This window comes from Platalea leucorodia (assembly GCF_965183815.1).
Source record: "Platalea leucorodia genome assembly, chromosome: 3".
In the NCBI taxonomy this organism is placed as follows: domain Eukaryota; kingdom Metazoa; phylum Chordata; class Aves; order Pelecaniformes; family Threskiornithidae; genus Platalea; species Platalea leucorodia.
Window position 1 is genome coordinate 75,823,855 of NC_138825.1, and position 15,360 is coordinate 75,839,214.

General features: G+C 39.7%; 1 protein-coding gene across 1 annotated transcript in view; it reads left to right on the plus strand.

The window, feature by feature from the left end:
* The window catches only part of LAMA4 (laminin subunit alpha 4), a gene marked incomplete at its 5' end in the record, with an annotated part of 102,967 nt that overhangs the window by 78,200 nt on the left and 9,407 nt on the right, over window positions 1-15,360 (plus strand). Inside the window, 9 exons of the mRNA XM_082305418.1 lie at window positions 556-727; window positions 2,574-2,705; window positions 3,787-3,929; window positions 7,321-7,456; window positions 8,605-8,742; window positions 10,278-10,411; window positions 11,730-11,894; window positions 12,588-12,741; window positions 13,447-13,640. Of these exons, the coding sequence (XP_082161544.1) occupies window positions 556-727; window positions 2,574-2,705; window positions 3,787-3,929; window positions 7,321-7,456; window positions 8,605-8,742; window positions 10,278-10,411; window positions 11,730-11,894; window positions 12,588-12,741; window positions 13,447-13,640 (1,368 nt within the window). The remainder of the gene's footprint in view (window positions 1-555; window positions 728-2,573; window positions 2,706-3,786; window positions 3,930-7,320; window positions 7,457-8,604; window positions 8,743-10,277; window positions 10,412-11,729; window positions 11,895-12,587; window positions 12,742-13,446; window positions 13,641-15,360) is intronic.

The window sequence follows — 15,360 nt, forward strand, 5'->3', positions numbered from 1 at the left end:
AGGAGAGAAACTTGCAGCTCTCCCAGGGAAGAAATGCAAGAGGTGTTGGGATAGAGCAAATGATTGCTTCCCTCACCGTTCCCACAGGGAGCGCAAGCTGCTGCTCTCCAGGACAGCGCATGCCGGCCGCTCCTGGGCTCCCCAGCAGAGCCCACGCTCGGCTAAAGGCCTCAGGGAATTCAAATGGGTTTCGGCATAAACTGGGCAAGCTCTTAATAGAAATGTATGTGTGTCCTTATAATGAGGAGGTGTTGTGGGCCTGACACTTTACAAGGATGAGCAAAGAATTTTCCTGTCCTCTACAAACAACATAGGATAAAAGCATGATCTAATGGTGAAGGAATTAGATACACCTTCAAAGCTACACGTTATTTCTCAGAAAAAATTCCCAGAAAGATTTTGAAAGAAAAAGTCATCAGTCTCACTGCTGCCAGGAAGAAGCAGCAGTTCAGAACAATTATTTCAAGAAAATATTTTAATTGCAAAGGCCTTTAAATTTCCCCAGATTAAAATGGGGATATGCCAAATATTGCTTCTCTGCTTGTTTTTTCATAGAAATAAGTTGGCATTCACTCAGAGCCGGGCTGTGAGCTATTTCTTTGATGGCTCTGGCTATGCCATGGCAAGAAACATTGAGAGAAGGGGAAGATTCAGCCAGGTGACTCGGTTTGACATAGAAGTTCGAACACCTACAGACAACGGATTGATCCTGCTGATGATTAACGGGGTGAGTACCAAATCCTGCCGGTACCCTTTATCCATGAGTACCACAAGTTCCCCAGTACGTACAATACCATGGAAAATCCAGAATGCTTATGTCCTTACATTTAACTTCTGGAAAGAGGAAATACTTTGTGTTCATCTGGAGCATGTACACATTAGGAGAGAACTGGAACGTGCTCTGCAAAAGCCCCAAGAAGCCGAGGCCCTGAGTTAGGCTCTGCTTTCATCCACAGACAGTCATGACTTCAGAGTGGTCCTACCTCTGCGATGACACTTTGAGACAGACTTCAGTTAAGCCCAGTAGTTGCACCTTTATTTACATGTGAATGCACAATCAAAGCGATAGGAAATTTCTGTGAAGTAACGCCCATAAAGCAGCCATTTTGTGACAGCTGTCACTTTATAACCGTGTCTCGGGGTGTACTAGAGTTAAGTATATATTTAAGTTGCTGAAAATAGAAAGTAGCCCGAATAAAAAGACTTGATCCAAATATCGCCAGTTTTTCAGAAGTTTGAGGGTGACGCAAACTCTGTAAGGGTTTGAAGAAAGTAGACTCCATGTGCAAATATCTATGCCACCACTAACCTTCGCTTTTAGGAGGTTTTGGACTAAGCAACTGCTGTTAAAAGTTTAACAGCCTCTATTGCAGATCAGTCATTTTTCTTCCAAGCAAAAGTGCCTAGAGGTTTGTCGGAGATGTAGGCACTTTGTGTGTTACAGTGGAAACTGCAATCAAGTTGGATGTTAACTGTGGAAGGACATGCCTGCTCACAGGCACCTTTAGAAAGACTGCGTAAGCCAGCCCATTATTCAGTTCTCCAAAGACAGCTCATAAATATTCTGAATGTAATCCCTATTTAATTTTCAAATTTAAGCTATTCAAAACAAACCCAAGCTGCAGTTTCATTTAAAAGTGTTAGATTAAAACCTGCTTTCACTACTTGAAGTAATGACTTCTGAGGGTGGACTCATTTGTGCCAGAGACAGCAGTTCTTGGCCTGCAGTAGTTTTTTGAGAATTATTGTTCCCATGTTTCCATTAGGCATGCGAACAACAGCATGAACACTAGGAGAGAAGATGAACATTAGCATTAAAAGCATTAACCCAGATGCACAGTTGCTGTAAACTGTCCTTTCTGCTTCTTTATGTTCAGATTTGGAACAAGACTAATTCTATGGTACAGATCTTCATTTCAAGCACTCCCTGAAGATTTTCTAAAGTAGAGTTCCTGTTCATGAAGTTTAGGTCACCCAGCCACAGAACAGAAGCCAAACCATGAAGCAGGAATAGTCAGGAAATCCAGAAATCCAGAAATCAAATACACAGTAAATAGACTCTACCTATTGCTCAGCCTTCAGCAAATACATCAGTGCTGATCAGGACTGTGAAAAGATATAATCCTGAGCTATTACAGGCATCATGACAGAAGCTGCTAATGCAGATACAGCCTTTCTAGCACAACATTGCTTTTACCAGTATAACATCTTTCATTTGGGGCTTGCAGTATTACTTCGACAGTAAATAGATGTGTTTGCATTAGGAATACTTTGCCGGTTAAAGAATATTGACATTACTGTGCTACCAAATGCTATTCTTACAGGGAAACAGTTCACCAAGTCTTCAAATAAGTGCTGTTTATCAAACAATTATGTGTGCATGTGTATATATACACATATATTAGACACATAAAAATAATCCAGAAACTGTTATAGTTTTGCAAATAAAAAGACCTTTTCCCAGCATGCTTTTCACAATGATGTCAGACACTCTTGTAACATTGTTTATTATTTTTTTTTAAATTGCTGCCACAATCATAGTGCTTTTCTGACTGCTGTTTTGTTTTATACAGAGTATGTTCTTCAGTTTAGAGATGCACAATGGTTTCTTGTACCTTCGCTATGACTTTGGCTTCAGCACCGGCCCTGTGCTTCTAGAGGACTCCATGAAGAAGGCTCAGATTAATGACGCTAAATTTCATGAGGTAGAGACACGGTTACAATCACAGCCATTGGACCAACTATTCCAGCAGCTCCAAAGCAGCACTTCCTCCAACACCAAAGAGAGGAGCAAAGGGATGAGGGGCCAGGTGGTGATACAGTAGAGCGGGCAGAAGAGTAAAGCACATGCCTGCCTTGCATGTGAAAGAGCACATGCAAGTCCCACCACTACTGAGCAGTGGAAAGGGAAGGCTCTCCCTGCCTCTGGTAAATCAGTGCTTGTGGACAGATTCTGCATATTACTAGCCAAGGACAGGACAGTTCACGAGGGAGAAAAAGTGTTATTAATTCAACATTAAATTATATCCAGGGCAACTATGTCCTTCAAATATACAACTCTCCTCAACTAAAAACATGTCATTATGTTAACTTGACTACCTTAGTTGTTATGTGTTGTATTACAAGAAATATTGCATTTGCCATTTGATTTGAAGGGAGAATTAATTTGGTAGCAGTCTTTTATATATTCATAGTATTTTAGGGACTTTGGCAGATCTAAAATGTCTAGTTGTATTTGGTTTAAGAGAATTTGCTTTAAGCCAGTGTAACTGTGACAGTGACAATAACAAATCATGCTTAGTGGCTTACTTCTCCTGCCATTTACTTGATGTAAATTCAAAGTCTGATTCCTGATCCACAACTACAGCTACAGTCCTGTTCAACCTGTTTAAGCAGAGCACAATTAAGCCTTTTATGCTTTGAAAATGAAATAAGTTTTTAAGAAGTATGCCCTAGCTTCCTGGATAAATCAAGAAAGCACTCTGAAGTTAATGGAGCTTGTCTGTTTGCCGCAGTGTAGAATTTGACATGGGGTACTTTCATGTGGATTTATTCAGAAGTGAAATATCCTGGGTTTTCAGTCATCAGAGAAATTGTGACATCAAAATAAGCTCCCTACTGGTAATTGTTGTCACCCTCTCCCAATTTACAAACAACTTTTTTGATAAATGGGAGGAACTTGTCAAACAAAAAGATATAAAGATGCAATCAATTTTGCAAAATCACCATGACAACTTACAAAAAATGACATTTTGGACACTTTTAAATGCATGTTTTTCTTTTCAGATTTCTATTATATATCACAATTCTAAGAAGATGATCTTGGTAGTAGACAGGCGACATATAAAAAGTGTGGACAATGAAAGAACAGCAATGCCATTCACAGACATCTACATTGGAGGAGCACCTGCTGAGATCTTGCACTCCAGGTTGGTTTACAACTGTGATTCAATCATTATCTTCAAGTAATCACCATATTTAAGTTACGTTGTATGACCTGTGCTGAAGGGCTTATAATAAAACATTTTTGCCAGCCTCAACACCTGATGTAAAACAACCCCTCAGACACTCTTCTAAGTGTCTCTCAGAGGTCTAAAGTACCAAGGATTAGGCTTGATCCAGCACAGGTAAATTCTGCTGAAACTGGTCTAGTTTTAGTAAGGGGAACAGAAACTGTTGTCTTCTTAAAACAAAAAGGCATTTTCAAGGAAGACATGAATATATACAATCGCTATTCCTCCTTGCTCTGCAAAAAGTGATCTTAGTAAAATAGCAATGGACTAGCTGAAGGATCAAAACCCTCTACCAACTGCATTTTGAAATCTAAAGATGATATTTTTCCTACTATGCACTTCAGTTCTGATCCATCTCAGTTTCTCTCTAGACCAAAGTCATCTGGCTCTGTGTGGGCGTGGGAAGAAAAGAAAAAGTCTCATTTTCCCATCATACCATTTGACAGAAGCCAAGTTTAATCTCAGTAGATTGTATAATTCTCATTTCCTGCAGTGGGAATCTGCCGGACCAGGGTCACGCTCTGCGAGAGCAGGCTGGCTGCTTGAAGACGGGTATGCTCTTCTGACAGGCAATATTCATTCTCAGGGTCAGGCAGCAAGGCCAGCATATTCAGAAAGGCTCCAGCTGCTGCTTTAAGTGTCACAACTGCTAACAGAAATACCATCTCTCTTTAAAACACCCTCTATGTTAAAAAAAGCAAAGGAGGAAGATAGAAAATGTTGCACAATAGTTTCTAGGAATTAGTGGTAAATCTCCTGAAACTTTATTTTGTTGTCAGGAGAGCCTGTTGAATCGATACATAATGTCTGAGATATAAAACACTTATAGATTAAGCTTTTAAGATAGGGACAAACTTATGTAGAGGAAAATGATGCCTTTCAATCCCATGTAATTATTTGAACATGCAAACAAAATGGTGGGCAAGGGAGAAACAGTATATAATTTACCTGGCCTTTTAAATAGTTCTTTACAAAGGTCTGCAATAAGGGGCTATTGAGAAAACTAGTGGGGTGAAAGGGGGAAAGGCTGCAGAGGATTAGAAAGCAGCTGGGAAAGAGAAAATAGGACATAGAGTAACTCTTCAATTTTCACAGTATAAAAAGTCTACAGCACATGCCCAAAGGATCTCTCTTAGGGCTGGTATTAAATACATTAATGATCTAGAAACAAAGCACAAAAGGATGGTGAAAATTACTTTGGTTAATCAAGCCTAGAGAACACTGAAAAAGCCCAGAAGGACCTAGAAATCTAGGCAATTGAGCAGTTCAATGGCAGATTAAACTTGTTCACAAATGTAGGATACAAGATAAATCGCATGAATTATGCCTGCAGTTTTCTGAGTGAATTGTGGTTATCTTGCAAAACACATTGAAGGTAGTGTCAAAGCAGGAAAACCAGCATCTCAATGAACAAGTCATATCAGAAAAAAATCCACTGGCATTTTAAAAATGCGACCAATTATAATATTGAAAAAGGTATAATGAAATTATATAAGCAGAGTTACACCTTTGCCTTGGATATTGCACCCAGCTTTGGTTCTCATGACAAGAGTAGACAGCAAAAAAGTATGGTCCAAATGTGGCACCATCTTTCCATTTTCATCAGGAGCACAAGTTGTTATTACCTTTACATCTACTGATGATCTACTACTATCTGTCTACTACTGTTTCTGGTTCCTTTTTCTAGGATGGTTTCCATTTGATTGACATTGGGGGGCAGCAGCAGGGGGGGAAACGAGCTGTAGTCTTAGAGAAGTCTAATATTCTTTCAAAGCAGTATATTTTCATTCGCTTCAACAGCACTTTCCTCTGTCAATTGCCTTTTTTCCCAAATAAATGAATCTGGAAGTACCATTACATGTTATTTTTCTCCCAACTCAGTCACTGCATAAAGCAGAAAGCTAAGGGGAGGCAGGAGCACTGGGCGCTGGGAACTGTTAAGAAACAAACTCAGAAGCCTTTCTTTAGGTTAAAACCTGTCTTCTATAGTTCCTGTTGCTCCTAGAAAATGTTGTTAAGTTAATGGCATTTAACAGAAAGGCATATTTATGGCATCCAGCCAGTCAAATGGTCAGTCAGAGTAGAGATTAAACGGGTTGACTGATACCCCACACTGATCCAAATCCCAGTGAGAATGGCAGGAGCCTTCCTGTTGATTTTGCCTTCCTGCTGATTTCGCTGAGAAGCAGATTAAGCCCCTACAGTGCTCCTCCTCTCACCTTATTTCAGACACGTACATCTGTGGTACTTCACCTGATGGTCCACTTTTGCCAATGTAGAAAAATAAGCATTTTCAGAGCCTGATTCATTTGCCGTGTTTCCAATGTCTACCTTACAATGAGATAACCTGTAGACGACTAGCGCAGAAGCGGATGTCAACACAGTCAGTATCACCTCATGTGAGGTGAGAAGAATCCCACTGCTAAGGTCCATCCTGTAGAAAGCACAAAGACTGTTTACAGGTAGCCAGGTCAAAACTCCAGATTTCACATTCACTCCCTCGGTGTATTTGTTCTCTAGTTATCTCCTGGACTGGTACCCAATAGATCCCATGTTATTTCCTTGCCCTGTTACAGACCCTCTGTGATTTTAGGCAAATTTCTTCTTCTTCATGCAGCATGAGTATTGTGAGGATAAATTCAACTATATTTGCCGTGTGCCATAATGCTGTGCTATCTTGGTGAGACATGTAGTTGAAAAACTTAGAGCAGTGAGCAGGAGCAGTTGAGATACACTGCTGTACTATCCACCTCAAATCTGACATAAAAAGGATCCTGGAAGCCCACCTGCTGCTCTCATTTACAACTATTTAAAACCACTCATCAGCAATCAGAATTTACTCTTACTTCCCTGACCTCTGTTACTATTACTTGTTAAGAAACAGAGATCCGTTTGCTTCCCAAGACAAGAATGGAGCTTGCAAGACAGGAAAACTAAAAGAGAACTTCTCTAAAATGATGAAAAATTGAGATAGAAGTCCATTGATTTTCACTGTAAGTGGGTAGAAATCCATTTAAAAATAAGACTTTTCATTTCAGCATCTATTTTTATCTTTTTAAAGTTACTCCATATGGATATCCTCTCTGAACTCTCATATATTTTCCCCCATAACATTTACTACATCTGATGCATCTTGAATTTTCAAAACATATAATGTGGTTTAGTTACATAAAGATGCAGGAACTGGGCACTAGTGAGGCAAAAGGTTGAGATCTTCCAAGTTTTTTGAACACCTCGGCGATAAAAGTCTGGTTCAGAAAGGAAAGGGCTATCTAACTGCAGCTTGTTTGACATTGTTTTCCAACAGCATCAGTTCACATCTGGCAGGAAGTATTGGCTTCAAAGGCTGCATGAAGGGTTTCCAGTTCCAAAAGAAGGATTTCAACTTGTTAGAAGAACCAGGAACCCTGGGAATCAGCTATGGGTGCCCAGAGGATTCACTGGTAAGCATAACATCATTTGTGAGATAACAACAAAATTTTGGCAATGGATACAGCTGTGAGCTTGAGTTTTACTCCAAACAATGGAAAGGAAGTCTTGAACCAAGGAAATGACAATGCACTCATTGACTGGCAGGGGTCGTGCGTGTGTGTGTGTGTGTGTGTGTGTGTTAAGTCTGCTGACATACTACCCAATTTTCACCCTGAATTACAGAACAAGTTGTTTTATTTGATATACTTATCATATGTGAGATTGTAGTGTGAAAGCTGGATCTGAAATAAATTGTGTGCTGTATCCTGAAAGGAAATACTCCAACATAATTAATTTTTTCTTAAAGAAACTAGGAGAACGGTCCTCACATGCATCCTAATACAGATGTATGAAATGAACAAGAGAGCAAGATATTCACCCTTCAAATGAGTTCTCCCCTTAAGTCGGGCCAGCTCTTCCTCTGTGATACACAAACCAACTGCACCAGCATTAACACTGAGAAAATGCCATTTTGTTTCTAATCCCTTCCATTATTCGTCATTTGTTCATTACAATGCAAGGCTGGTAAATCTGAAGAGTGTTTGTGATCTTTATACTACAGCCATGTCTATCCAAAGCCATGCTGCGAACCTGTGAAGATGAAGGAGCCCACCACTTGTAGAACCCATCACACAGTCTTACCCTCTGTCAACAAGGAAGCTAGCTGCAATTTGTCCGACCTCGGAGCCAGGTTTCCTTCTCAGACTCAGAGGGTTACAGACCGCCATGGCCAGCCCCCACACCAGCACTCAGTGCAGCACGCAAACTAATATATCACATGTTGGGATGGTGACTCAGTGCCACACAGCTCTGACAGGAGCTTGAGCCCCCTCTGCTTCTAGTCTTCATGCTCACTAACATCAGCAGACCTAGGATGAGGCCAAGAATCCCAGGAAACTGAGAACAATTTGGCTTACACTAAAATGGCTACACTTTAAGATTTCCACAGCACATGAGGGATAGCCTATATAAATTAGGTTAAGACACGCAGGAAAAATTGAAGCTTTTATAGAAGAACTGAACTGGCTACATCTTAAAAAAAAAAGAAATAGCCTCATTCATTTTATGATTTGAATGTTTTCTGCAGTGTACTTGTAATTTTGTTTTATTTAATACACAGATGTCCCGCAAAGCATATTTCAATGGAGAGAGCTTCATTGCATCAAGCCAAAAAGTGTCTCTCTTCAGTGAATTTGAAGGAGGCTTTAATTTCCGGACATTGCAGCCCAACGGGCTGCTGTTCTACTATTCTGAAGGAGTGAGTACATATTTCTTTACAGTTTGCTTTATTTTATCCTTGGATTGTTTCCCAGGAGAATACTAGGGGAATAATACAATTTCTCACTTCATCTTTTCATAATAGAGAAAGCAGTCCACAATATAGAAGCATTCATTGATGACCTCATTTTCACAGTTTGATCTACAGATGAAAACCAGCAATGCTTAGACGTTATTTTGATGTTGAGAAGAGGATTTGATCACATGCCTAGAATTAACATGCATCCATTTGTGCTCAATAGAATCCTTAGGGCAGAAATGCACAGTGGATCTTGCTGTGCTCAGCAGCACTGCAATCCCTATTTGGACCTGTAGGTGCTATCGAAGTACAAATAATATTAAGGGCCCGACATTTTCCATCCAGAGACAATCCCATAGAAGCAAAGAAAAAGTTTGTTTGAACTAGTGGGATGGTATTTTGAGCATTGCTGAGTTGACAGAAATCAGTCAGAAAGCTGCTTGTATTCCCAGATGGTACTTACACCTCCATGTGTGACTGGGAAAAGCTGTGCTTGAGAATGGTTCCTTGCAGCTATGGGAAGCCAGGGTGCTCTAAATGCCCCCTCAGAGGTGTGACATGGGCAGAAATATGGACTTGCACTCCCAAAATGTTGTGTGAGCCAGAGCGATTCCAAGATCCTGCAGGCTCAGACTGACATCTGCAGCGAGCGTGAGCTCAGATGACAGAACATTTGCAACCACCCCCAAATGTCTGTTCTGCCATACTTGGCAGATCATCAGCAGTGCAGCAGGGAAGGCTGTATGACACCAATAACCACTCCTGAACTTTTACATTTTACAGCCTGGAGTATTACCTTAAATCGAAATCAGTAACCATGTCAGTTATCCACATTGTTTGCATAAATGAGGCCTTACACACACCACTTCTGGTTTCAGCTCAAAAGCTCTAATCCTATGAGGTGCCAAGTGTCCTACTTAACAAATGGACGTTCAGCTGTTTAGCACTTGACAGAATGAGACAGGATGATTCCTATGAGTGCGCAGTGGCACTGCTTGCTCTAATGGAACAGACGATATTCCTGCCACGTGCCACGGTGAGATCCTGTATGCCTGACCCAGACAGCGGATCATCTCTCTCAGATAATTTTGAGTGATTTAATGGGTCTAATCAGATGGAATTAGGAAAAGAAAAAAATGTATTGGTCTTATGACAGCAAGAATCTTGCAGTAACAGCTACTCTATACAGTACAAGGGGTAGCAGAAACATAAATGAAATGTAAACATCATACATCCGGGCTAGATGGAAGGAGCTCACGTGACAGATAAATGAGACATAATCAGCAGCAGAATTCCAAGAATTCAGCCTTAAAAAACAGCAAGAATATCAATTCTAATGAGATCACCTCCTGTTTTGCTTCTCAGTATACCTTTCTGCAAATAAAGGACAAATGGGGAAAACAGCAGGAAGGAAAATAAATACAACAGGAAAATGCACAGAACTTAATTTTTCTGTGTCACACTTGCTGATGAAGATGGTTTTGTCTGTATTTCAGTCAGATGTATTATCCATCTCTATGGACAGAGGTGCTGTGGTTTTAAATGCAAGTGGAACCAAAATTCAATCACCAGACCGAAATTACAATGATGGAAAAACCCACTTCATCATTACTTCTGTCACGCCAGAAAGGTAAAGCTGCCAGCCTCTTTTATTCTCTACCTTTAGAATACAAATATTTCTTGTAAAGCACGTTATCATTTAATATTCATTTTCAAAGTTATGTTTAAGTAGGGTTTTTAAAGTGATATTTTTAACTGATCAACTCAGTTAAAAAAAACACAAAGCCAAAAATCTATGTGATTGAAAACTGGCCAGCTTGGCCTGAGCATGAGATGCTGGGAATTTTTAGTAAAACTAAAATAATAGTTTTTCTAAAAGCTTAGTCCTTTTTTGTCCTCAGGTATGAAAGCAATTTAATATAATTTAAGACTAGGATGAGATTCATTTTTCAGCAGGATTGATTGTTCTGACTTGTTAAAGCAATCCCAAATTGACCCTGAAGTAATTGAGGCATCTTCACAAAAAGCATTCATTTGGGATATATACAGTGGAACATGTTCAAAATATTTTTAGCACTGACAGACACAAGTGTAAGACTAAATACAGCAGTAGGGAATAAGTCTCTCTATGTGCTTCTTAAAAAACTTGAAAGTATTGTTTTATTGGTATGTTTTACTGTTGTTTTCTGTTTAAAATTGTCTTAGTACGTCAAATAATCAAAGCATCTTTCTTCAAGAATCTTGCCTATGCAGATACAACCAGGTCATTCTCAGTTTTCTAATGGAAATGGAGGTTTGTACCTACGACTTCTGACATCCAAGAAACATAGTTTGAAAAGCTGAAGGTGTAAAGAGGTGCCTTGGAATAGCATTGGGGACTGTCATGTTTCCCTGAGTGTGCTGAATTCTGAACTTGCCAAAAAACATCAATGTCTGTTGCTTTAGTTATACTCAGTTTCTTATTAAAGCAATAGAATCCTTCCAGACTTCTGCAGCAATTAATGGGTTGCAAAATGAGATTAGGTAAAAAACATTGTATAAACTCTATGTACTGTGATGAAAGAGAAGGAAAAAGGGAGAGGGGCATAAAGAAGATGGATCAGCATGTGCTTAGATCTTATTTTACCCAAATGGTGGCTCCATCCATTTATTAGCAGTCCCTTAGTTTATCTGTCTTCACTGAGTGAACTGTATTTTTTTGGACTTCACAATTAACTCCAGGATATTACAAAATCCATGGGCCTCTGGACTCAACTTTGCCAGTGGGTTAATTGCATTGCTACTTGTTGCACTGCTGGAAGCAAGAAGGTGTTCTCATGCCTTTGAGCACTGCCATTCAGTGATGTATACACAGCATGGAGCATTTTGGGTGCATGTAATACGCTGTCTAACCACTGGCATTGACATTTCCAAAACTAGCCTACAAAATGGATGCTTTGCCTTTGCAGATATGAGCTGACTGTTGATGACAAGAAACAAAGCAAGAAGAACCCAGCGAAGGACAGATCAGGGAAAAGCCCGGACAGCGTCAAGAAGTTTTATTTTGGTGGCTCTCCCCTCAGAACACAGCAAGCCAACTTCACTGGCTGCATAAGCAACGCTTACTTCACTAGGTGTGCAGCATCCCCCCAAACACCTTACCTGGCAGTTTCTGCCTGACAGCTCAGATAGTAGCTCAAGAGAACTGATTTATTGTCACAATAAAAATCCCTCTCTCATTTTGTGAGGCTGGACAGTATGTGTGAATAAGTTTTTACCTTATTTGCCATGTAATCTGTTGGAACACACCTGCTAGGTTAAGATATTGTTGAAGTGGAAATAACTTGATGTAAATCAGCTTTCAGTACTGCACCTGCTAATGCTGCTGGTGCAATGTATAATATGCATAGCTGTAATTTACATTTATATTCTGTAGCTTTCAGCTCTGCCTTTGAAACAAAATTATATTAAAGCATCTCACAGAAGCTGGGGAAGTTAGGAGTTTGGTCATGTGAAAATGGTCAGAATTTGTTGATCTTAATCACTTTATGAAATGTTCTTATATAGAAGATTTTAAAGTGAATTTGATGCTGCAGATTGAGACTCTCTGTTCATGCAAGCAGGGATACAACAGGCAGAGTAGTATAGGCTGCCCACATTACCCAAACATTGACTGACAAATCTGTACTTTTAGCCATGATCCAAGAATGAAAAAAAGCCCATCCAAACATCATTTAAACTATAAGTATAAAATGCTGTGATTTTTATGGAGACAATTCCAACACTTGGAAAAAAGCTGTTCTTGTCATCCCCTCTTTGAAATACAGGTTGGATCGAGAGGTTGAAGTGGAAGATTTCCAGCAGTACTCTGAGAAAGTTCAGACTTCTTTGTATGGATGCCCTGTTGAATCTCCTCCAGTTGCTCTTCTCCATAAGAAAGGAAAAAACTCATCAAAAGCCAAAGGAAACCGTAATAAAAAGGTTTGCTACAAATTGCCTCAGTACCACCCTAGAGTTTTCCAAAGTTGATATACACTGTGTCATGACTGGAAATTCTTCAAATCATGGATCCAAAATGTACCACATGAAGAATATTTCAGATATATGAAGGAAACGACTGCCCTGACCTGATCTATCTGGCCTATCTGATCTATCTGATCTACACTTGCATCATTCTCTCTTACTAGAACTGTAAAACAAAACTTGTGACATCTTCAAAAAAGTACTGCAGAAACAAGCCTTCTTGATTTCTTGTATATCCTAAAGGCAAGAAGCTTGCTTCTGCTCTCAGCTACTTCTGTATGGCTCTTTCTACTGGGTACAATTAGCATGCATTAATATAAATATGAGAAAAAACCCTCTTCCAGCATGCAGAACTTTTAGTCCAAGCATGTCCTCTTACACCTATAGTATAGCTGATATCATCAAAAGCAGAAAGGATAAGATTCAATTAGGAAAACTGAAAAAGAATTGAATTGTAATTATGTTAGCTATACAAGCATTCTGTTCATCCATTCTTCTGCCCTAAATCAGCATCTATAGTTCATGGAAAATTTGACTTGGAACCATTCCTGGTATTTCTGTAAGGAAAAAATATATTACTAGCTTATATACAAATGATACTGTTATTTTTATTCTGTCCAATCTTAGTTAAAATTTCTGGTTAATGGTTCTCTTTCTATGAAGGTGGGAAGAGATAAAGACAAGATTTCACAGCCTTCAACTGGCCTCAAAAAATTGTATCAAGAAGTGAATATGCAAAGAGACCCTCAGTGCCACTTGCCTATGAATCCCAAGGCAACCGAACATGCATATCAGTTTGGAGGAACAGCAAACAGCCGGCAAGAATTTGATCACATACCAAAGGATTTCAGTGAAAGGTAAAGGGACCTTAGAAATAAAAATTAAATAAATTGGGGAGGAGACAGATATATTAGAAGATGTTTCATTTGAACAACAGCAATAAATAGAATGTGTTTCCAGTTACATCCCTTTTGTGGAGTCTTCATCTGCATTGTATATTAACATAATGTGTCTTCTTGCCTATTTGTAGGATGTTAGTTATATACAAGCAATGCACCATCAGCCTTTTTATGCATGAAGCAATGGCATTAGAGCAGAGCTGGAAAAGGACATGATAGTTCACCAAGAAATGAAGCTGTTATGTGTTGAGTGCACCTTGGCAGCTGTTTAATGGTTAGGAATCTACACAGTGCAGTAGGACATAAAGCTATGAAAACCATGTCCAATTCAAGCCAAGTAATTAATAATGAGTCCAGATATTGTGGACATTTAATTCTCAGGCTCCCACAGAATATGCCATATGGTATGTTATGACCAACAAAGGATTTTGGTTTAATACTTTCCATGGAAGACTATAAATTCAACACCCCAGCACTTCCTGGAAGCATACCAGACCACTAACTCAGAAAAGAAGAGTGCTATTTCCTGACTTAAATAAAAAAAGCATTACATTCATTTTAATTCAATAGTGTTTTACTTAGGGCAGTCCTGATGGTGCCCATATGAAGAAGAAAAACCCAAACTCTAATATGTCTCTTCATCCCTACAAGACATATTTGTTTTACAACTGTTATTACAGCTTCATCATTGTAATGTGCATTTAAAAAAAAAAAAAAAATTACTTGTGATGTTTTAAAGCAACCAATATTGGCAAGGGCCTAAGTATGTGTGGAATGTACACACGCATGCAATGGGGAACATATAGATCCTTCAGGCAATATGAAGAATGGAAGCTAGGCTAGTCACCTGACATGAGAAGCAGGACTAATCAGTTCTGGCACTGTCCTACACCAGCACAGCTTTGCCATTTTTTAGACCCAAAGTAATAATACCAGTCACTCAAGAAATCTTCACCGTTGACAGTGTCAAACCAAGATGGTATAACTTGCCATGTTGTCTTGGACTTCACAAGAAACTACAAGGAAGGAGATGCTTAGCAGTGAGTCTGGAATAACATTAAAGATTTGTGAACTGTCAGGCCTCCATGCCATCACAGTTAAAAGGTCCCCCAACACTGCTGTTCGACAGGAATGGAAATGTAGTTTATATACATCTGTGTGTCCAAAGAAGGGCAACGAAGCTGGTGAAGGGTCTAGAGCACAAGTCTTATGAGGAGGGGCTGAGGGAGCTGGGGTTGTTTAGTCTGGAGAAGAGGAGGCTGAGGGGAGACCTTATGGCTCTCTACAACTACCTGAAAGGAGGTTGTAGTGAGGTGGGGGTCGGTCTCTTCTCCCAAGTAACAAGCGATAGGACGAGAGGAAATGGCCTCAAGTTGTGCTAGAGGAGGTTTAGGTTGGATATTGGGAAAAATTTCTTCACCGAAAGGGGGTTATCAAGCATTGGAACAGGCTGCCCAGGGAAGTGGTTGAGTCCCCATCCCTGGAGGTATTTAAAAGATGTGCAGATGTGGTGTTTAGGGACATGGTTTAGTGGTGGACCTGGCAGTGCTAGGTTAACAGTTGGACTTGATGATCTTGAAGGTCTTTTCCAATCTAAACAATTCTAGGATTCTAAGATATCCCTGCTCACTGCAGGGGGTTGGACTAGATGACCTTTAAAGGTCCCTTCCAACCCAAA